Source organism: Rana temporaria, chromosome 3 (genome assembly GCF_905171775.1).
Source record: "Rana temporaria chromosome 3, aRanTem1.1, whole genome shotgun sequence".
NCBI classification, from domain to species: Eukaryota; Metazoa; Chordata; class Amphibia; order Anura; family Ranidae; genus Rana; species Rana temporaria.
Genome location: NC_053491.1, coordinates 407,814,930 through 407,837,367, shown reverse-complemented (window position 1 = coordinate 407,837,367; position 22,438 = coordinate 407,814,930). Strand labels below are relative to the sequence as shown.

General features: G+C 44.8%; 1 protein-coding gene across 1 annotated transcript; it reads right to left on the bottom strand.

Annotated features, from left to right (window-relative positions):
* Window positions 1-4,572: 4,572 nt before the first annotated feature.
* PURB (purine rich element binding protein B) lies at window positions 4,573-5,853 on the bottom strand. The gene has a single exon (XM_040345956.1). The coding sequence runs from the start codon at window positions 5,613-5,615 to the stop codon at window positions 4,587-4,589; it is 1,029 nt and encodes a 342-aa protein (XP_040201890.1). The 5' UTR covers window positions 5,616-5,853; the 3' UTR covers window positions 4,573-4,586.
* Window positions 5,854-22,438: the final 16,585 nt, after the last annotated feature.

The following is a 22,438-nucleotide window of genomic DNA, read 5'->3' as shown; positions in this document are numbered from 1 at the left end:
CCTGCATGGGCTGAATTTGCTGTTCTAGCTGTGGATGAAGCATGTAGTCTGCCACAAGTAACATAAAGGGGGGAAAAAAAATCCACACAAGATTGATACAGCAGGACACAATCGATAACAGCTGCCTTGCAGGTACAAAAATACAGTACAATATACTGATGTGATTAAAACATCAAGAAATACTATTGCTCCCATACAGTTCTGGAAAAAAAAACCTGCAACAATCAGATGACATTACACGCTGGGATAAAACTTAGAACGCGTTGTCGGAATTTTAAAAACAGCAGCAAATGTTACCTTTCTGCGTATTATCTACTACTGCCAAAAGCAATTCTCTGCATTAAAAAGACATGCAACTCAGTTGGGCAAATCTGATCCATTGTGGCAAACCCCTGTGCTTCTGAATATGTACCAATTCACCCCATCTAGTACGGGTTCTACCATTCATGACCTGTGTGAATCTCTAATAGACCACACTTCACCAAAAAGAATCCGATTCACCCAGATCCGTGGATCAACTTGCTCCTCTCTACATTTCATAGCAAGCTTCGCTCGCAGAACAGTAACATTCTCCTTTTTGTTGCTCGCTAGGCCTACAATTACACCCCTACGATTCCAGAAGCCTTTTTTTGCAGCAGCAAAAAGGATTAAACCACTAGGTAGGATGATGAAATAAATACATTAGTATAGATAACCCAATTAAAACAATGAAGTGGTGTGAAAATAGAAAGGCAGCTCACGTGAAGAAATAAAATCTCTATGCATCAAACACTGGAAGCTGCTAACCAGCTCAACATTTCCAAAAGCCTGCACAATAAGCGACTGAAGATGGGTATTGCAGAGGCTTTGGGAACAGCCATGCCAATAACTACACACCAACATGACAGCTAGTAGGGAGTTTTATGATAATCCGATTGTAAAAACTATGTATAAGCACAAAAGGAAAATAAAATACTATAATTTCATTTCAACTCTTTGGAGGACAGAGGAGAGCATGAAAATGCATTGGCCTGTGTCCTCAAAAGGTTTATTTCTTGTCAAAGTGTATAGGTAAGGGAGCAATCCAATAAAGAGTTAAAATTCAGGTTAAAAGCACAGGTTGAGAGCTAGATACAGGAGCCCCCATTGACATTTCTAGGGGAAAGGAGACCATCTTGTAGGCAGTAAGTTCATCTGCTGGGATTCCTATTGGTAGTTATGCCTGGATGGGAACAGACAACACGCTCTTATCCCCATTGCTTGTACTGCTGTGGACTGGCCACCACCTGGACAGTTTCTTCCCAGCCATCTGCTGAGAACATAGTGGAGGCACCATCACCCTCCGAGGTACTGAGAATTGAATGCAGGTCTTTTTTAATAAAAAGCCTGGTAGAAGAATCATGGACCTGAGCTTATCTTTGACATTTGTCCGTTTTGCATGAACCTTACTTTTTTTTTGTCTTTTTCACTTCCACGAAGGAAGGGTTTATTTGGAGATTTCACAGATTTCAGGTTGTATGGTTTTTCCTTGTAGATGTGTTATCGGTAGTCCCTTGTTTTAAAGATATTTGTTGAATCTTGCGCTGGTAATGCTGGTTTTAAAAAGAAAGGTGACTATGGCAGTTGGAAATAATCCATGATTGGTGGGATCTGAATTCAGTCCTGGTAGGAATGGTAAGCTGGTTCTGTCACCGGATACTCTGCTGATGTTAAAAGCGATTTTAAAAGAAATCCAAACAAGCTTCCCTTGTGCTTTAGGAATGGATGGCCTGGTGCAGAGCATATTGGGAACAGAACTGCTGGTCTTTTCTCCTTGGGGGGCGCATCGCCCCATTAAAACAGAAGCAAGTTGAAACAGTTGTTGAGAGGCAAGGGAGAAAAGGGTGAGTCTGCTCCCTAAGTGGCGCTCACTTTCCTAGCCCAGCCCCTCTACCCTAGCTGTATAAGTAGAAGTGATGAGAGTTAAACCTTATTGTAAATTCTGTGTGTTTGTGGTAGACCTATGTGGTAGGTGAGGCAGGTAGTTCTGTTTCTAAAACCTATTCAAGCTGGCTTCTGAAACCCTCGCTTTGTTCCTACCATCAATGAGAAAGGGATTTGGGGATGCCAAGTGGCATGTGGTACATTATCTAGCACCAATGTACTGAGCAACAAATTGCAGGTCTCCCTTATTCTAAACTCTTACTCTCTAGACCCATCTATGGGGAAGGTCGGGTTCTCCAGTTGTCAGTCAATAATCCAACTCGTTGGACTAAACTCTTTACACTTTGTAATCCTGAGCCGGTGCCAATGGCGATCCAACAATAGTTAGGATTCTATAGTAGATGGCCATTGGACGCTGACCCATGATTAGATGCACTGTGCCATATTTGGCCCAGCACCTAAACAAGAATTGGAGAAAAAAAAAAAAAGCTATTCTTTAAAAATAATATGTGCATTTTATAGTAGGGAGCTAGCCCAAAACGTCTATCTAGATTTGGAAAATACAGGAACCAGAAGTACAGTTACAAACACTAATCCAAAAACGCTGCAGAAGACACCTTTTAGTTTGTCAGTAAAGACCGCGTCTCCAGTCTCAAAACTTTGTTTGTAACCTTTCCTGAAGGAGGGCTGCTAACTCCCTGCTCTCCTACGGTTCATCACTGTACTGAATTCTGTCCTATTGTCAGCATGAGACTGTCCTGGATCCTGCTGACCCCCATGAAGTCCCTGACACCCCAGCAAGGCCGGTTAGGGCAGCCTGTTGCTCTTCAGTTGCCACAAGATCCACCACAGAGTAGGTTTGGTTGTTCTTCAGCAACTGGAGAGGAACAGGCCGCCCAGTAAATACAAACCTTGCAGGAACAATGCAAAGTCCACTCATTGGTTAGCTGCCCCACCCCGGAATAAAAATTGCTAGGTTAACGCAATAATAAATCCTGTAGGCAATAGTGACATGACTGAGCCTTCCCCTGGCCAACCCCACAAGGGTCAACACCTCTACACCCACTTCATAGGATGCCAGGAGAATGCCCAATGACACCACCCTCACCTCGCCACAGACTGATTCTCCAATCCTTAAGCTTGCCTTTATTCAGAGGTGGAGGGGGCTAGCTAATAAGCAGCCACTTTAATGTGTTGTGACTGTCTCAAGCAGTCTTGAGGTTCTCCAGCTGAGGAAGGACTACAAATCCCAGAAGCATAACCACAAAAACTGACAGTCTTGGGTCACCTACAACTCTGTAAAGCTGCCCATACACATTACAATCTGACTGCACAATGTGCTTTAGATCTATCAATGACTATGTTGTGCAAGGGCCTGTCTGAATGAAATAGGCCTGTGTACATATTGAATAGTCTTGATAAATCTAAAGTTGATTATATGGTCAGATTATGTTATGTATGGTGACTCCAAGACTGGCCATACACTATACAATCCAATTGTAAAATCTCATCAAGAGTTACTATAGGTTTGCAATATAGCAGACCCAATCAATTGATTTAAGGGGATTGCAGTCGCAGAGTGTAGAGTCAGTATAGGTGACATGAAAGTACAAGTTTTAGCATGCTGAAATTTGTAGTCCCACAACAGCTAGAGAGCTGGGGGAAGGGGACCTTACCCTGGGTGTCCCTACAGCTGGAGGTGGACTGCTCAGTAACACTATGTCTGTAGATCCTAGGATCCCCCAGCTGAGGTGGAACTACAGGCCCCATTGCTGGGAATCGTAGCCCCCCCCCCCCACACATGAGGAGAAAACCCATTGCTGAAGTTGTAGCCCCCTCCCATGTGAGGACCCACCCCATTGCTAGAAGTTGTAGCCCCCTCCCATGTGAGGACCCACCCCATTGCTGAAGCTGTAGCCCCCTCCCATGTGAGGACCCACCCCATTGCTGAAGCTGTAGCCCCCTCCCATGTGAGGACCCACCCCATTGCTGAAGTTGTAGCCCCTTCCCATGTGAGGACCCACCCCATTGCTAGAAGTTGTAGCCCCCTCCCATGTGAGGACCCACCCCATTGCTAGAAGTTGTAGCCCCCTCCCATGTGAGGACCCACCCCATTGCTGAAGCTGTAGCCCCCTCCCATGTGAGGAGGAATCCCACTGCTAGAAGTTGTAGTTCCCCCTCCCCTTGTGAGGAGGGTCTTTATTGCTGGGAGTTGTAGTCCCCCTCCCCCAATGAGGCCACATTACTAGGAGTTGTAGTCCCCCTCCCCCAATGAGGTCCCATTGCTAGGAGTTGTAGTCCCCCTCCCCCCCATGAAAGGTCCCATTTCTAGGAGTTGTAGTCCCCCTCCCACCCAATGAGAGGTCCCATTACTAGGAGTTGTAGTCCCCCCCCCCCAGAGAACACCCATTGCTAGGATCCGTAGTCCCCCTCCCCCAATAAGGTCCCATTGCTAGGAGTTGTAGTCCCCCCCCCCCCAATCAGAGAACACCCATTGCTAGGAGTTGTAGTCCCCCTCCCCCCAATGAGGCCCCATTACTAGGAGTTGTAGTCCCCCCCCCAGAGAACACCCATTGCTAGGAGTTGTAGTCCCCCTCCCACCCAATGAGAGGTCCCATTACTAGGAGTTGTAGTCCCCCCTCACCCCCCCCGGATGTGCCCCTCCCCCCTTTCTCTCTCTGGGTTCAGTCGTCATCCACATCTTCAGTCTCGGAGTCTTCTCCTCCCCCGGAGCTCAGACCCCCTCCTCCTCCTCCGCCTCTCTCTCCTCCGGGTCCCCGGCGGTCATACATCTTGTCTCTCTGGCGCTCTTGGATCTCCTTCATCTCCTCGGCATAGCGGCAGAAGGCTCCCCCGAACTTGCCCCAGGCTTTGAGGGGTACGGTGATAGAGTTGCGGTAGCTGGGCTTCACCTCGCTCACCCGCAGGAACACGCCGTACTTGTTACAGCCCACATCGAAGAAGAAGCGCTTGGAGTCCACGGTGATGGACGTTCCCTCGGGCAGTTCTCCGTACATGCCGCCGCTGCCGCCTCCTCCTCCCCCACCTCCGCCGGCCGCCCCTCCTCCTCCTCCGGAGCCCAGCTCGTCGTCTTCCCCGCCATAGTCATCGATGAGCTTGGCCAGGGCGTCTCTGAACTCGATGAGTCCCTGGGCGGGCAGGGCGATGGTCTGTCCGCTCTGCAGGCCGGCTCCCCCTCCGGCACCTCCGCTGAAGCCCGGCCCGCGGTTAATGGTCTGGCGGATGCGCAGGAAGCGGCCGCGCTGGTTCTCCTTCAGGTCCAGATAATACTTGCGGTTCTCCCGGACCAGGAACTCGCTCTTCAGGGCCCGGCGGGGGCCCCCGGGTCCTCCCATGCCGTCTTCCCCTGAGGACTGGGCGATCTGCTCGGGGCTGCTGGGGCCCAGCTGGGCGTAGTGCTCGATAAAGTCTCCCAGGTAGTCGCGGAACTCGGCCGCCACGGCCATGGAGAGGGTGAGGCGGCTCTTGGAGCCCCCGGCGCCCACCTCGGCGATCTTAATGAAGCGGCCTTTGGCGTTCTGCTTCACGTCCAGATAGAAACGTTTATTCTGGATGTCCAGCCGCTTGGAGGCCAGTTCCTGGGTCTCCTGATCCCGGGACATGTGCTGCTGGAAGCTGCCGGGGCCTCCCCCTCCTCCACCGCCGCCGCCACTGCTGCCCCCTCTCTCGCTGCCGCTATCCGCGTCCGCCATCTTCTCCTCTTCAAACCTCCTCCGCACTTACAGCCGCCTTCTGATACTGGCGCCTCTCGGCTTCCGTCCGTCCCTCAGGTCCCGAGCCGGGACTCCCTCCTCCGCCTCCTTCTCCGCGGGCTACCCGCCTTTCAGTCACCCGCTCTCTGCCACTCCTCTCCCTCCTCCGCTCTGCTCGCCCCTCAGCTTCCTTCTCCTTCTCGCTCTCTCACTCACTCACTCTGCCTCAGCCCGAAAACTCCGCCTTTTCCTGCCTACGTCCTGCGCCACCACGCCGAGCCTCCGGTCTGAGGCCGCCGCCGCCATCTTCACTGAGGGCAAACCTCGACTGGAAGAAATAAATACCATTCCTATTTTTTTTTTTTTTTTTAGAGCAACTGAAGTCAGCACACAGAATTTGTAATAAAAACATCTTTACCATTGTGAAGCTTCCCTCCAACCACTTTGCATATTATTTTAAATATACTGTGATGCTCTACTTGCCAAATATGCTGCAGAAATCTATTTGCACTGATGGCTGCATCCATTTTAAAGCAGAGTTCCAGCCCTTTTTTTATGTTTATTAAGTCAGCAGCTACAAAAAGCATAGCTGCTGGCTTTTGATAAACAGACACTTAGGGCTCTTTCACACGGAGCGGACCGTTTCTGGACCGTTTCTGGGTCCGCTCCGTGTGTCTCCGTCGGCTCAGCGGGGATCCCCGCTCAGCTGTCGGCGGATAGGGCGGTCCCCGCTCCGCCGAACGGAAGAAAAATAGGGTTTCTTCCGTTCGGAAAAGCGGATCCCGACTGACGTGGATGCTCCATCCGCTAACGGACGCGTTCCCATAGGGATTCATTACAAGTCCGTTAACTCCTCTCCCCCCTCTCCGCCGGCGCCTCCATTCTAACTGTAGGCACGTGACCGTGACAGCTTTCGGCTTCACAGCCGGGCACTCACTGCGCATGCGCGAGCGGTGCTGCGCTACCTGAGTGGACAGGCAATCGCCTGGGACCTGTCATGTGTCCCAGATGATCGCCTACAGGGAGGGGCCGCCGTAGGCGATATGACGTATCGCCTAAGCGGTCCTTGGGCAGAAGGAGGAAGTGGGACAGGAAGTCCCACTCCTACTGAAGCCCCCACTCCCCCCCCCCCAAATGTGGCATGTAAGGGTGCGAGGAGTGGTTTAAGCGGAAGTTTCAATTTTGGGTGGAACTCCGCTTTAACTGTGGGCAGCTGAAAGTGGTTGTAAACCTAGTTACACCACTTTTACCTACACATAGCTCCCAACTGTCCCTGATTTCGAAGGACTGTCCCTGATTTTGAGCAATGTCCCTCTTTTCTCCTCATTTGTCTCTCATTGTGGTCTGATCTCTATAGATGTATAAAAAATTTACTTTTTAGCTTTCAAAAAGTGCTTACCAGTACTAAACCTTTCATCCAAATTCAAATTGTTGCAATTTTAAAAGTCAATTTAAATGAATATTAGTGGTAAAATAATCGAATTAACCTTTTTTTTGTTATGTCCCCTTTAAGGGGCGTGGCAGTAGGCATGTCCTACGCCTACATACGTTTGCTAGTAGGTGTCCCTCATTCCCATCTCAAAATGTTGGGAGGTATGGGTAAGCCTATAATAATGCTTACCTGTAGGTACTGGAAATATCTCCTAAACCTGCACGGTTTAGGAGATATTTACCATATACACTTGCACCGATGTCATCGGCGCATGCGCACTGAAGAAAGGGCAGGATCGTGCCATTTATAAATGGCCTGTGCCATGACCAGTGGCTCTTGTGCGCATGAGCCGGAGTCCACGGCCCCGGAAGGAAGAGGGGTGAAGATGGCTGCGGCCACCGACGGGGACATTGCGGGCTTTGTTTGCAGGTAGGTGCAACATAATGGGCTAGTATGCGATGCATACTAGCCCATTGTGCATTTACTTTGCAGGGGAAAAAAGAGGAAGTAAAACCCATCAGGGTTTACTTCCCCTTCGGAGCTGCTGCCTGTTCACTTCTTGGATTTATACAGATACACAGAGGCACACCTCCAGCTCTGCAGCTCTCATTGTCCCTCTTATGACTCACCCCCCCCCCTTCCCTTCAGACAAAGAAGTGAGAGAGAAAATAATAATAAAAAGCAGGTGGTGGCGCCAACCTAAAGTGTAGGATATAGACTGATGTCAATTAATAATTAATATTGTATAAGTGATATAATAAAACAGAAAACCAAAAACCAAAAAAATATATTACGTGGTGATCGAAAAACCAAAAAAACTAATAAAATCAAATCAAAATTGCGTGGTGATCCAAAATCAAATCAAAAAAGTGTTCCAGTGTTAAAATCTCATTCCTTCTCTGCTTCATGCAAAAGTTGAGTGAATCAGTAAAAATATATATAGTGCAAAGTGCTTTCAACAAACAGTATTCATACTGTAAGTAAACAGTCTTTATGCAGAAAAAGTCCCATGCATTAAAATGATTGAAACAATTACAAAGTGCTGTGTGCTTCTTCCACGTGAAAACAACGTAAATGTAAATCTTCTGTGCAAAACCTGCAGGGGTTCAAGTATCTGGTGAGTGCGGGACCACAGGGAGAGAGCACGTTTTTTTGCACAGAAGATTTACATTTACGTTGTTTTCACGTGGAAGAAGCACACAGCACTTTGTAATTGTTTCAATCATTTTAATGCATGGGACTTTTTCTGCATAAAGACTGTTTACTTACAGTATGAATACTGTTTGTTGAAAGCACTTTGCACTATATATATTTTTACTGATTCACTCAACTTTTGCATGAAGCAGAGAAGGAATGAGATTTTAACACTGGAACACTTTTTTGATTTGATTTTGGATCACCACGCAATTTTGATTTGATTTTATTAGTTTTTTTGGTTTTTCGATCACCACGTAATATATTTTTTTGGTTTTTGGTTTTCTGTTTTATTATATCACTTATACAATATTAATTATTAATTGACATCAGTCTATATCCTACACTTTAGGTTGGCGCCACCACCTGCTTTTTATTATTATTTTCTCATACTTTTCTCCATTTTTTTGGGGATTTTTGCAGGGGCAGCCACTCACACTAATTATACTATATACTACTACCTGAGATCCTCATTATTAGTTTGAAAATATCCTGTAGCGCAGATTCACATTTTCCTTTTTCAAGTGAGAGAGAAAGTTGTGCATGATGTCATAAGCCTAGGCTATTGGCCAGACAAGAAACAGGAAGTGGGCTGTATAAGGTATTTACTGGCAGAAAAAAATGTTTTACTATCCAAAGTTCAGACAACAAGGACAGAAGATTTAATGGATGGAAAGATGAAAAAAGACTGAAGGTCCGCTTTAATCCATTCTGTCTGATATGATGTGCATTAGGACATTGGGGGGGGGGGGGGGGGGTGTACTTTATTATACAGAGTAGGTGGGTGTGATACTGATCAGAGCCAAGCTCTTGTGAATGAGATACTTCCCATGACCAGGAAAAGCTGCTCATCTATGCCAATAATCTGTACAAACCAGAAATATACAGGCTCATTTGTGTCTGAATACAGCAGGGAGGAGATGAAGGGAGAAATTCAATAAAGCATTTGCAAACGTTTTCTGGAGAGATGGGAAAATAAAAAAGTTCCAACTCATTAAAGCAAAGCTAAACCCTCCTATCCTATACAATTGTACTAAACCCTCCTATTATATAACATGGTACTAAACCCTCCTATCCTATAGGATTGTACTAAACCCTCCTATCCTATAAAATGGTACTAAGCCCTCCTATCCTATAAGATTGTACTAAACCCTCCTATCCTATACAATTGTACTAAACTCTCCTATCCTATAAAGTGGTACTAAGCCCTCCTATCCTATACAATGGTACTAAACCCTCCTATCTGATAAAATTGTACTAAACCCTCCTATCCTATGAGATTGTCCTCATATCATATAAGATTGTACTAAACCGTCCTATCCTATAGAATTGTTCAAAAGCTTCCTATCCTATAAAATGGTACTAAATCCTCCTATTCTATAAGATTGTACTAAACCCTCCTATCCTAAACCCTCCTATCTTATAAGATTGTACTAAACCCTCCTATCCTATAAAATGGTACTAAACCCTCCTATCCTATAAAATGGTACTAAACCCTCCTATCCTATATTATTGTTCTAAACCCTCCTATCCTATAAAATGGTACTAAACCCTCCTATTCTATAAGTTTGTACCAAACCCTCCTATCCTATAAAATGGTACTGAACCCTCCTATCCTATAAGATGGTACTAAACCCCCTATACTATAGGAATGTACTAAACCCTCCTATCCTATAAAATGGTACTGAACCCTCCTGTCCTATAAGATTGTACAAAACCCTCCTATCCTATTAAATGGCACTGAACCCTCCTATCCTATAAGATTGTACTAAACCCTCCTATCCTATAAAATGGTACTAAACCCTCATATCCTATAAGATTGTACAAAACCCTCCTATCCTATTAAATGGCACTGAACCCTCCTATCCGATAATATTGTACGAAACCCTCCTATCCTATAGGATTGTACTAAACCCTCCTATCCTTTAAACTACTTTGTTAACACCCTCCTATCCTATAGGATTGTACTAAACCCTCCTATCGTATAGGTTTGTACTAAACCCTCCTATCCTATAGGATTGTACTAAACCCTCCTATCCTTTAAACTACTTTGTTAACAAAAACCTCACCTCCTTCCATGTGACTTCCTTCCTCCCTGCATTCAAAAATGGGAATGATCAACTAGTATTACACCAGTACAAGAAATGTTAATAATTCTGAAATACAACTCTTTGGTGTCAAATCCCAGAACAAGGATGCAAAATATTATCTTACTGGTACCAAGTTCCTTCTATATTCCATATGTTTAACAGATAGATCCCAGAGACTGGTTGGTATGGGAACTCCCTTAGGGACCACGCTGCTCATATTCTGGAAGTGTGACTGTATTCTCCACTTCTGGGCAAGTCTAACAGGTTATACTGAACGTTAGGACATGTGTCCTAAGAGACAACCCAGCTTCATGTCTCTGCCTAGCCTCAACTCCCTAACTATACATTCAGTAAATGCTTCAAAAGCTTGTATACCAGTTCCGTGGAAACAAGATACACTTCCCACTGTGTCATTCTGGTTTCCCAAGGTTAAATCCTTAGTTTAAAGAGGAGCTTCACCCTGTAAACAATAATTTACATGTCAGCGGCTACAAATACTGTAGCTGCTGACTTTTAAAAACACACACTTACCTGTACCAGGATCCAGCGATGTCCTCACCTGACCCGTTTTTTTGATGGTCTTCGGGTCCAGGTGCCGGCATCTTAACTGTGAGCAGTCAATGGTGACTCCTTTGGGGCTTCACAGCTGGCTGCCTGTTGCACATGCATGAGCAACGCTGCACCTTGTGAATGGTCCCGTAGTCTCCTGGGACCTGTGACGTGTTCCAAGAGACTTCGGGAGATGGGGAAGAATGGGTCTTGGATGGGTATTCCATTGACAATGACCCAAAGCACACGGCCGAGGCAACAAAGAAGGCGCGGTTCAAAAAGAAGCACATTAAGGTCCTGGAGTGGCCTTGCTAGTCTCCAGACCTTAATCCCATAGAAAATACATGGAGGAAGCTGAAGGTTTAAGTCACCAAACATCAGCCTCGAAACCTTAATGATTTGGAGAGGATCTGCAAAGAGGAGTGGGACAAAATCCCTCCTGAGATGTGTGCAAACCTGAAAATTCAGAACTATTTGGGATTTCTAGTCCACCTTATCACCACCTACACCTTAATCTGACCATCTTTACCCTCATGCCTAGGTGTGTGCAGCCTATTGCATTAGGGTGTGCACCCCAAAGCTCAAACACACATGAATGCCACCTGCTGTCACAGGAAGGGGCGCTGATGGTGGCAGCCAGTTGATTGGGAGCATATTACAATATACCCTAAATACGAGTGTAACGTGTTCCTAAAGATGCATCTAGATTTTAATATAATGGGAGCATTTACAATGGCCACTGGCACCCCCAACCACCCACCTGGTGCTGCTCCTGGATAATGCTAATGCACATGGGGTGATTAGGCACGGCCGGCACACCCTGTGCACACACCTATCCCCTCATGTTTTATATTAGGTGTAACACTGAGGTTAATGGGGTTTGCTTGCCACACAGGCACCCACCCCTCCACTTAGCCTCCCCATCACTCCCCCTAACTTTTTATGTCCCCCCTCCTCCTCCAGCTCCACACAACACCCCCCCCCCCGTGGTTTGACACATGAATAGAGTTGAGCGGACACCTGGATGTTCGGGTTCGGGTCCGAACCCGAACTTTAAAAAAAAAGTCCGGGTTCGGGAACCCGAACCCGAACTCCGAACCCCATTGTAGTCAATGGGACACGGACTTTTAGAAAAAAAAATGCGCGGAGGTCCCCGCAAATTCAATAACCAGACCCTTTAGGTCTGGTATGGATATTAAGGGGAACCCCGCCGTCAATTAAAAAAAAAATTACGTGCGGTTCCCCCTAAATATCCATAACCAGACCCTTCAGGTCTGGTATGGATATTCAGGGGAACCCCACCGTCAATTTAAAACAAAAATCATGTGCGGTTCCCCCTAAATATCCATAACCAGACCCGTTATCCGAGCACGTTGACCTGGCCGGCCGCAGAAAAGAGGGGGGGACAGAGTGCCGCCCTACCTGAATCCAGCTATATAGCCCTATTTAAAGAGTAAACTCCAGTCATTGGCTTATACAAAATGCGGCAGTGGTAAAGAACGCCCTGGAGCAAAAGGGAACCTAGGTGGAGGGGCCACATGACTGGGGGAATGCTGTGGAGGTTGCTCTAGGAATATATGTGGTTGGGGTGCAGTATTGTTAGGGGGCGGAGTTTTGGTAGCACAAGCTGGGCTTTTAGTTAAAGGGTTTGTAAAGGAATTTTTTTTATCTTAATAGCTTCCTTTACCTTAATGCAGTGCTGTTTTCATGTCCTCATTGTTCGTTTTTGCTCTCAAGTTGCTGTAATTCTTCTCTGATCTCCACACTTCCTGGTTGTCTGTTTCCTGATAACCACAGTACTGGGAGCTTTCTCTCTGTGGTCACTAATTAAGGAGGTGTGATTACTGTGTGTCTAAAACCCCTCAGCACCAATCAGTTTCGTTTTTCAAACCATCACTGCCCTGTATTGGCTCTGTACAGCACAGAGGCAGGAAACAACATGCAAAAATGAAACTAGCAACTGCAGGTACATTATATGATTGATTTTTATCTATTTTTAATCGTTTTTAAAAGGAATCAGTTAACTATTATGTCTCTATACCCTGTAAACAGTCATTTCAGCAAAAACATTTTTTTTATTTACAACTCCTTTAACAGGGGTGGGCGGAGCTATTCATTCTGGCGCCACGGAGGAAGAGGTAACACACAGACTGATTTTCCCTCCCTCCTTCCCTGTTGGAAGGTATGGGTATCTGTGTTTTATGTGTCTTTTTTGTTTCAGGTGGTATTGGCAGGTGTCTGGGGTTCCTGAGGGTCAGTTGGTGGTTGGTATTTATATATTTATATGTATATATCAGAGATGGTTGGTAGGGGTTGGGGCCTGTCTTGGTATGGGCACCTTTCCTATCTGGTTAAACGGGCTATTGATCATTCGGGCTGAAGAGTGAAAGAAGGATTGAGTAATTGTCTCTGAGCTGGTGGGATCACGGCTAGAGGCCAGGATACTTTGGTGATGGTGGACAGATGACATAGCATTTCTTACCTTCTCTCAGGAACCTCTTACGCAGCAGTTAAAGAAATTTGGGCCAGATTCACAAAAGAGATATGACGGCGTATCTCCTGATACGCCGTCGTATCTCTGAGATCCGCCCGTCGTAACTATGCGCCTGATTCATAGAATCAGGTTACGCATAGATCTCACAAAGATCCGACAGGTGTAATTGACTTACACCGTCGGATCTTAGGCTGCAATTCTAGGCCGGCCGCTAGGTGGCGATTCCATAGCGGTCGGCGTAGAATATGCAAATGACTAGTTACGCGATTCACGAACGTACGCTTTGCCTGTCGCTCTAAATTTACGTTGTTTCTGTCGAGATACGCGGCGTAAAACTAAGGCTGCCCTCTAGGTGGTCTAGCCAATGTTAAGTATGGGCGTCGTTCCCGCGTCGAAATTTGAAATTTCACGTCGTTTGCGTAAGTCGTCCGTGAATGGCGCTGGACGCCATTTACGTTAACGTCAAAACCAATGACGTCCTTGCGACGTCATTTAGCGCAATGCACGTCGGGTAATTTTAGGGACGGAGCATGCGCAGTACCTTCGGCGCGGGAACGCGCCTAATTTAAATGGTGCCCGCCCCATTTGAATTAGGCGGGCTTGCGCCGGGCGGATTTACGATACGCCGCCGCAAGTTTACAGGCAAGTGCTTTGTGAATCAAGCACTTACGCTGTAAACTTGCGGCGGTGTAACGTAAATGGGATACGTTACGCCGCCGCAGCGTAGCCGGATTCTATGTGAATCTGGCCCTTTGTTTGGGTCAAAATTGTTCATGTTTAAATATATATATTTCATATATATTTCATTTCATATGTTATCTTTTGGAATTAATAAAGGGGCCTTTGTTGGCCATTTAATCCAGAAGGTGTCATGTGTTTAATTTAGTGGTAAGGTTATGTTATGTGGGATAACAGGGTGGGTTGGTTAGCAAGGACACTAGCAGTACACCAGTCAAGTGTCTTGACTGCATCTGTTTTACCACAATCTACTGATTACTTTCTTTAAGCAGAAAGCAAGGAACTGAGTATTTTTTGAAGGAGTCGCAAATGGGTACGCTGAAGAGGAGGCCACCTTGGGCACCTGGCTTAGCAGGAGAGGGACACTGTAGTGGTCTAAGCTCATGGTGGATTGGCCATTTGGCCTTGGATGCTAAAGGACCTTGCTGTGGGAAGGGGGCAGAGAAAAGCACTTCCCCTGACCTAACCACACAAGTGAGGTGGAAAGCGGAATCCTCCCCGTTATGCCACTGTATTCTGATAGAGGACACTCTACACTGTTAGGATACACTGATCAGAACCTGCAACCATTTGGCCGCAGGAGCTGATTGATGAAAGTTTCCAGCATGTCCAGTCAACAGAAGTCGATCTACCAATCAACTTGTGTCGAACAGGGAGGGCCACACACAGAAAGAAATTCGTCCCTGCTGCCCCAGCTGAATTTCAATCCGTGCGTATCTACCTTTAGCCTGCACAAAGAAAATGTTTTGTTTTTTTATGAAACTATATTAACTGTATTTAAAATAAACCTGATCTTTTGTTAATTTAGGTTTGCTGGATAGCAGTCATGGTTGGAAATCTTGAAACTTTTACTTACCTGCCACTGCATTCCACCATCACGGCCTGGGAAAAACCCAGGACTTCTGTATTTTTGGGGAGTATCTGACCATTTCTGTTGCCCCTTGCTGTGAAGTTGTTAGTGCCTGAACAGACAGTCACCAAGCCCAAGAACTATAATGTGGTGGAGACAGGCATAATCACGTACCTGTACATGGCCCTTTAAATTAAGGTGACCAGATTTTTAAAATGAAATCCGGGGACATATTTTTTGTTTACTAGTAATGGCGGCAATCAGCACTCTCTGCCCGCCGCCTCCCAGCCTCTCAAGTCTTATGCCGCATACACACCATCACTTTATGTGATGAAAAAAAAACGACATTTGTTAAAACGTAATTTTAAATGACCGTGTGTGGGGGAAAACATTGTTTTATGTCTTCTGAAAAACGCCAAAAAAAGAATTCGAGCATGCTTCAATTTTTTGTGTCGTTTTTCAAAACGTCGTTTTTTGTGTCACAGAAAATGACCGCGTGTAGCTAAAACGACGTTTAAAACAACGCTTTTAAACCTGCGCATGCTCAGAAGCAAGTTATGAAGCGAGCTTCAATGGAAAAAGAGTGCTGAACGTAACCTCGCTTTGCTAGAGCATTTTGAAAAAACGATGGTGTGTAGGCAATGTCGTTTTTGAAAATGAAGTTTCAAAAATGTCGTTTTTTTTCATCACATAAAGTGATGGTGTGTACGCGGCATTACTCTTCGGGCCCAGGCTACTACTGGATGGGGAGCTGAGGAAGATCACTCTGCCAGGGAAGGCAAGGAGATGGGCAGGTGGCTGGCCAGGATTTGAGCCAAGGCAGAAGAACATGCGAGCGGAGCTGAATGGGCATGCGCCCGAAACTGAAGAAATATTCCCTCCGCTCCGACCAGCACATGATTATCAGAAAGGGGCACAGATAATGGGAAAAATACAACCCCCCTATTCTAGTAGGCACGGCAGAGCGCGGGGGGGGATGTGTAATTCCATTTTTTTTATTTTAATTCTGCACTGGCTGTCTTTGAAATTGCCCCAGCCCCCTATTAAATCCAATCTGGGGACAAAACCAGGGACAGACTTGGTCCGGGGACAGTGTCCTCAATCAGGGGACTGTCCCCTGAAACTGGGGATGTCTGGTCACCCTACTTTAAATGCCTGCTGTGTGGTCGCGAGCGCGCCGGCGCGCTTTTGCGACCGTACCCCCTTCCCTGTGAGTTGGACCGAAGGGCCCGCGGACTCAATCTCCAGGGGGATCCCTGCGATCGTCTCACGGAGGTATAGAGTGGGGAGATGCTGTGCATCTCCTTGCTCTGCCTAGTGAGAATGACACTGATCTCGGCTCCGTGTACTCGGAGCGGAGATCGGTGTCATGTGACACAGAGCCCACCCCCCTACAGTAATAAACACTATGCAGGGAACACTTTATTCCTACAGCGCCACCTAGTGGTTAACCCCTTCACTGCCAGTATCATTTTCACAGTAACCAGTGCATTTTTATAGCACTGATCGCTGTGAAAATGACATTGGTCCCAAAAATGTGTCAAAAGTGTCCGATATGTCCGCCATAATGTCGCAGTCACGAAAAAAATCACTGATCACCGCCATTACTAGATAAAAAAATTATTCATAAAAATGCCATAAAACTATCCCATATTTTGTAAACGCTATAACTTTTGCGCTAACCAATCAATATACACTTATTGCGATTTTTTTTACCAAAAATATGTAGAAGAATATGTACCGGCCTAAACTGAGGAAAAAAAATATTTTTTATATTTTTTTTGGGATATTTATTATAGCAAAAAGTAAAAGATATTGCATTTTTTTAAAAAATTGTCGCTCTATTTTTTTTATAGCGCAAAAAAAAAAAAAAAACGCAAAGGTGATCAAATACCACCAAAAGAAAGCTCTATTTGTGGGGAAAAAAAGGACGTCAATTTTGTTTGGGAGCCACGTCGCACGACCGCGCAATTGTCAGTTAAAGCGACGCAGTGCCGAATCGCAAAAAGTGGCCTGGTCTTTGACCACCCAAATGGTCCGGGGCTGAAGTGGTTAATATCCTATACATGTATTTACATTTTTTCATTCTATTTTAAATGCAGTCCAAACTGTCCAGCAAATGTGACAGCAACAGGGGGTGAGATAAATGCTGCCAGGTGTCCTTACAATGGTTCCCTTTATTCATTTTTTTTTAAACTACTGTCACACCTGCTCAAGCATGTTGCTGTCACTTTTGAAGCACAGTTTGTTCTGTATTTACGTGGAGAAAATATAAAGAAATGAAATCAATATCACATATGCAGTATATATAAAACTGACATTACATATGACATTTGTTACATTTTAAGTTCTAATGCCTCGTACACACGTTTTTTTTTTCCGTGAGGAGTAAACTTCGACAAGTTTTTTAGACGGAATTCCACTCAAGCTGTCTTGCATACACACGGTCACACCAAATTCCGACCGTCAAAAACGCATTGACGTACAACACTACGACGAGCCTAGAAAAATTAAGTTCAATGCTTCCGAGCATGCGTCAAATTGTTTCCGTGCATGCGTGTTTTTTTCTCCGTCGGAAATCCATACAGACGAACGGAATTTCCGATTTTTTTTTTACGTCGGAAAAAAGAGAACATGTTCTCTTTCTAAGTCCGCCAGAATTTCAGACGGAAAAAGACAGATGAGGCATACACTCCGTCAGAATATCCGATGAAAAAATTCCATCTGACTTTTTTCCTCTGAAATTCCGACCGTGTGTTTGCGGCATAAGGGTTCTTCCTGGCGTACACTAGTGTAGGGTGGTGCAATGTGTTGCTACAAGGCATCGCACGGTTTACCTTTTATCTCTTTTTTAACTTTATTGAAGTGTCACAAAATGATACTTCATTCACCTCTCTGTACCACAGCACATGGTGGCATGCGATGCAGTGATTTGTGCTGCATAAAAATGCATACATGCTGCATTTGTATTTGTATTTGTAAATCACAGCATATGTATGGCGTGAATAGGGCACATAGAAACCACTTTTCATGTGTCCTTGTGTTAAGCCTGTGTTGATCTATGCAGATCAACCCAGCACAATAGAGATGGCATGACCAAGCCCTAAAATTGATACGGGTGGAAGGTATCAATCAAAATGACTTTCCAATTGGATATCCTTTCTCTAATAAATACACTTCAAATGAAACCCTCATAGACTCTCATGAAACCCTCAAGAGACCTGGGCTTGTTTAGATGCACTAGTTACCGTACTTGTATAGGTATCTCCCCCATATGGGAAAGATATATGATGAAGCTTAGCCAATAGGAAAGGTGCAATTCCACATTTTCCAATCGCATCCCAAATAAATCAGAACATTTTAGGAAAGGATGCCCCTGGGATAATATGGATTGGAATATAACAATATGGAATGCCAAACGTATGTATAAAAAGTAGAAAAATATATTTATTGAACAGAAATTAAATATATACATACAATACTGAAAAATTGTTACAAACAAGCTCTAGCATACAATTCAGGTTGCTCGAATACATATATATATATACAGTACAGACCAAAAGTTTGGACACACCTTCTCATTCAAAGAGTTTTTTGTAGATTCACACTGAAGGCATCAAAACTATGAATTAACACATGGGGAATTATACATAACAAAAAAGTGTGAAACAACTGAAAATATATTTCATATTCTAGGTTCTTCAAAGTAGCCACCTTTTGCTTTGATTACTGCTTGGCACACTCTTGGCATTCTCTTGATGAGCTTCAAGAGGTAGTCACCTGGCGCAGCACCCCATCACTCTCCTTGGTCATATATCCCTTACACAGCCTGGAGGTGTGTTTGGGGTCATTGTCCTGTTGAAAAATAAATGATGGTCTAACTAAACGCAAACCGGATGGAATAGCATGCCGCTGCAAGATACTGTGGTAGCCATGCTGGTTCAGTATGCCTTCAATTTTGAATAAATCCCCAACAGTGTCACCAGCAAAGCACCCCCACACCATCACACCTCCTCCTCCATGCTTCACGGTGGGAACCAGGCATGTAGAGTCCATCCGTTCACCTTTTCTGCGTCGCACAAAGACACGGGGGTTGGAACCAAAGATCTCAAGTTTGGACTCATCAGACCAAAGCACAGATTTCCACTGGTCTAATGTCCATTCCTTGTGTTCTTTAGCCCAAACAAGTCTCTTCTGCTTGTTGCCTTTCTTTAGCAGTGGTTTCCTAGAAGATATTCTACCATGAAGGCCTGATTCACACAGTCTCCTCTTACCAGTTCTAGAGATGTGTCTGCTGCAAAAGGTGGAAGAACCTAGAATATGAAATATATTTTCAGTTGTTTCACACTTTTTTGTTATGTATAATTCCACATGTGTTCATTCATAGTTTTGATGCCTTCAGTGTGAATCTACAATTTTCATAGTCATGAAAATAAAATAAACTCTTTGAATGAGAAGGGGTGTCCAAACTTTTGGTCTGTACTGTATATATACACTCCAACGTTGACAGGTAGTTCAATGCATATGGGAGCAGATGAAAACTGACATGTTTCGGAAACAAATGGCTGGGTTTATTTACAGCACATATGTATAACTCCTTCTTCAGGGTTTGTATATAAGTACAGAGCATTTAGTTTGTCTATTGAACAGAAAAACAGAAAAAACATGATATTATTATAGGAGTAAATACAATTATTTGTTACTTTGAGTCTCTCATAAACAGCATAGTTTATATACATAACAAACGCAGAGCAAGAAAAAAAAAAAAAAAAAACACCAACAAGGAATTGATGTCTCTATATAATAATACTTACATCTCACAAAGTGATTGTATGTATGAAGAAAAACCGGACAAGGGGAATGCCATAAGATGGAGGGACCCCTAGGGGCGCTATGGGAGTCTGCCAGGAAGTGGACCCAACACAGCCCACCAATGCTCACAGGGACAGCGTGTGACAGAGCGATAAAAAATCTATATGGGAATAAACAGAAAAAATATATACCAAAATAAATATTAGAGATAATCCGGCATGCCAAGTAGGTGTAGTAGCACCAGCTATTGGCAGGTATCCCAAAAAGATAAACCATTAACAAAATTTTTTTTCCCCCCAAACCTTTAGTCACTGACCGTTTTGTGTGTCTGGGTCCTGGCTGTGCAGCAGTGTGTAAGCCGCTCAGTCTCTCTTAAATAGCACGCCCATAAAGTTCTAAGCCAATCAGGTTGGCTTCAAAATTAGCACCAGACGAAGGGGAATGGACAAGAGAAGGTGGGCGTGTGAAATAAGCCCATAGAGCATCCTATCCACATTGCCCACATTCAAGGCAAATGGATTACCTGCTCTGTCATGGATGTTCAGTTGCTATCCATTTTTAGGCATTGGCGACTTTGTTAAAGCAGAATTAGACCCTCCTATCCTTTACAGCCAAGGAAGCTGCTTCTGTTTGATCTGCATTATGCTGCACGTGTGATCATTTATGACACCAGCCATTTGATGGGTTGACAGTTTGGTTGCGAGCAGAAACAAATGTTCTTTTGTTAGCAATCCCAGCATTCCAGGAATGCAGCTATTTTTTTAAACCGTTAAATCGGTGGGTTTATTTACGCTTTTAGGATCTACTGCTGCTCAGGAGCTCTGGGCTTTATCAAAATTGCAGCCTCCAGCCAGAAGAAACAAGCGTAATTGCTTTTGCTTTGCTTCAAAAGTATACCCCATGTAGCTTTAGAGCTAGTTTACACTTGCTTCAAAACTTGACTTCAAACACGCTTTGTTAAAGCTCTCTGAACGCCAGTCAAAACTCCTGTCGCTAAATAAAATGGTTAGCTTGCAGTCCTGTTTACACCTTGCGTTTGATTGGTGCTTCTATGAGGCTTCAGTGGGGCATTAATGAGAGTTTGGTGAAGCTTCGATAGGGCTTTGATGAGCCTTTGGTGGGGTTTCGGTGGGGCTTCAATAAAGCTTTGGTGGGGCTTCAAGCGAGCTTTGCCATAGACTTCTATGGAGGTTTTGAAGACGCTTTGAAGCACCACTAAAGCTACATGGGGTATAATTTTTGAAGTGAAGCCGAAGCAAAGAAAATCAAGGTGTAAACAGGACTATAAGTCAACCATTTTATTTCGTGACAGGAGCTTTGACTAGCGTTCAGAGAGCTTTAACAAAGCCTGTCTGAAGCCTTGTTTTGAAGCAAGTGTAAACTAGCCGTTAATGTGTGTTGAAGCCGAAGCAAGTGTAAATGAGCCCATATTGGTGCTTCAAAGTGTCTTCAAAGCCTCCATAGAAGTCTATGGCAAAGCTCGCTTGAAGCCCCACCAAAGCCTCATGAATGCCTCATCGAAGCACCCCAAGCAAAAGCAAGGTGTAAAAAGGACTGTAAACTAACCAAATTTATTTAGTGACAGGGGCTTTGACTGATGTTCAGAGAGCTTTAACAAAGCCTGTCCAAAGCCTTGTTTTGAAGCAAGTGTAAACTAGCCAATAATGTGCGTTGAAGCTAAAAGCAAGTGTAAATGAGCCCTTATTGGTGCTTTAAAGTGTCTTCAAAGCCTCCATAGAAGTCTATGGCAAAGCTCGCTTGAAGCCCCACTGAAGCCTCATTAAAGCCTCACCAAAGCCCCACCAAAGGCTCATTGAAGCCCCATCAAAGCTCCACCAAAGCCTCATGAATGCCTCATCGAAGCACCAAGCAAAAGCAAGGTGTAAAAAGGACTGTAAACTAACCAATTTATTTAGTGACAGGGGCTTTGACTGATGTTCAGAGAGCTTTAACAAAGCCTGTCCCAAGCAAAGTTTTGAAGCAAGTGTAAACTAACCCTAAGCCCCCATTCACACCTAGGCGTTTTGTCGCCTGTAGTGTGACGCCGCAGCAGTCCCGAGACGCTGGAGGGATGAAAACACATTGCCCTCTATGAAGATGATTCACATCTCCACGCCGAACGCCTGCTTTCAGGCGGCTTTCGGCGTTCGGCATAGGAGATGTGAACCATCTCCATAGAGGGGGTGAGGCTGCATTCACAATCGCGCCGTTTTGTCGCCGCAAATCGCGGTACAAAACGCCGCAATTTGTCACCGCAATTCGCGGGACAAAACGCCGCGATTTTGTACGCCTAGGTGTGAATGCAGCCTAATGCCGCGTACACACCATCACTTTATGTGATGAAAAAAAACGACACTTTCTGTGAAGTAAAAAATTACGTTTTTGAAACTTCCATTTTCAAAGACGAAGTTGCCTACACACCATCGTTTTTCTCACAATGTTCTTGCAAAGTGAGGTTACGTTCCACCACGTTTTACCATTGAAGCTTGCTTCATAAGTAGCTTCTGGGCATGCGTGGATGAAAAAACATCTTAGAAAACAACGTTTTTTGCTACACACGGTCAATTTCTGTGAAGTAAAAAGTGCACTTTTGAAAAACGACACATAAAATTGAAGCATGCTTCAATTTTTTTTGGTCGTTTTTTACAAGACATAAAACGACGT

Coding starts and splice junctions, on each gene's coding strand:
- PURB (XM_040345956.1), bottom strand. CDS start 5,615: ATGGCGGACGCGGATAGCGGCAGCGAGAGAGGGGGCAGCAGTGGCGGC.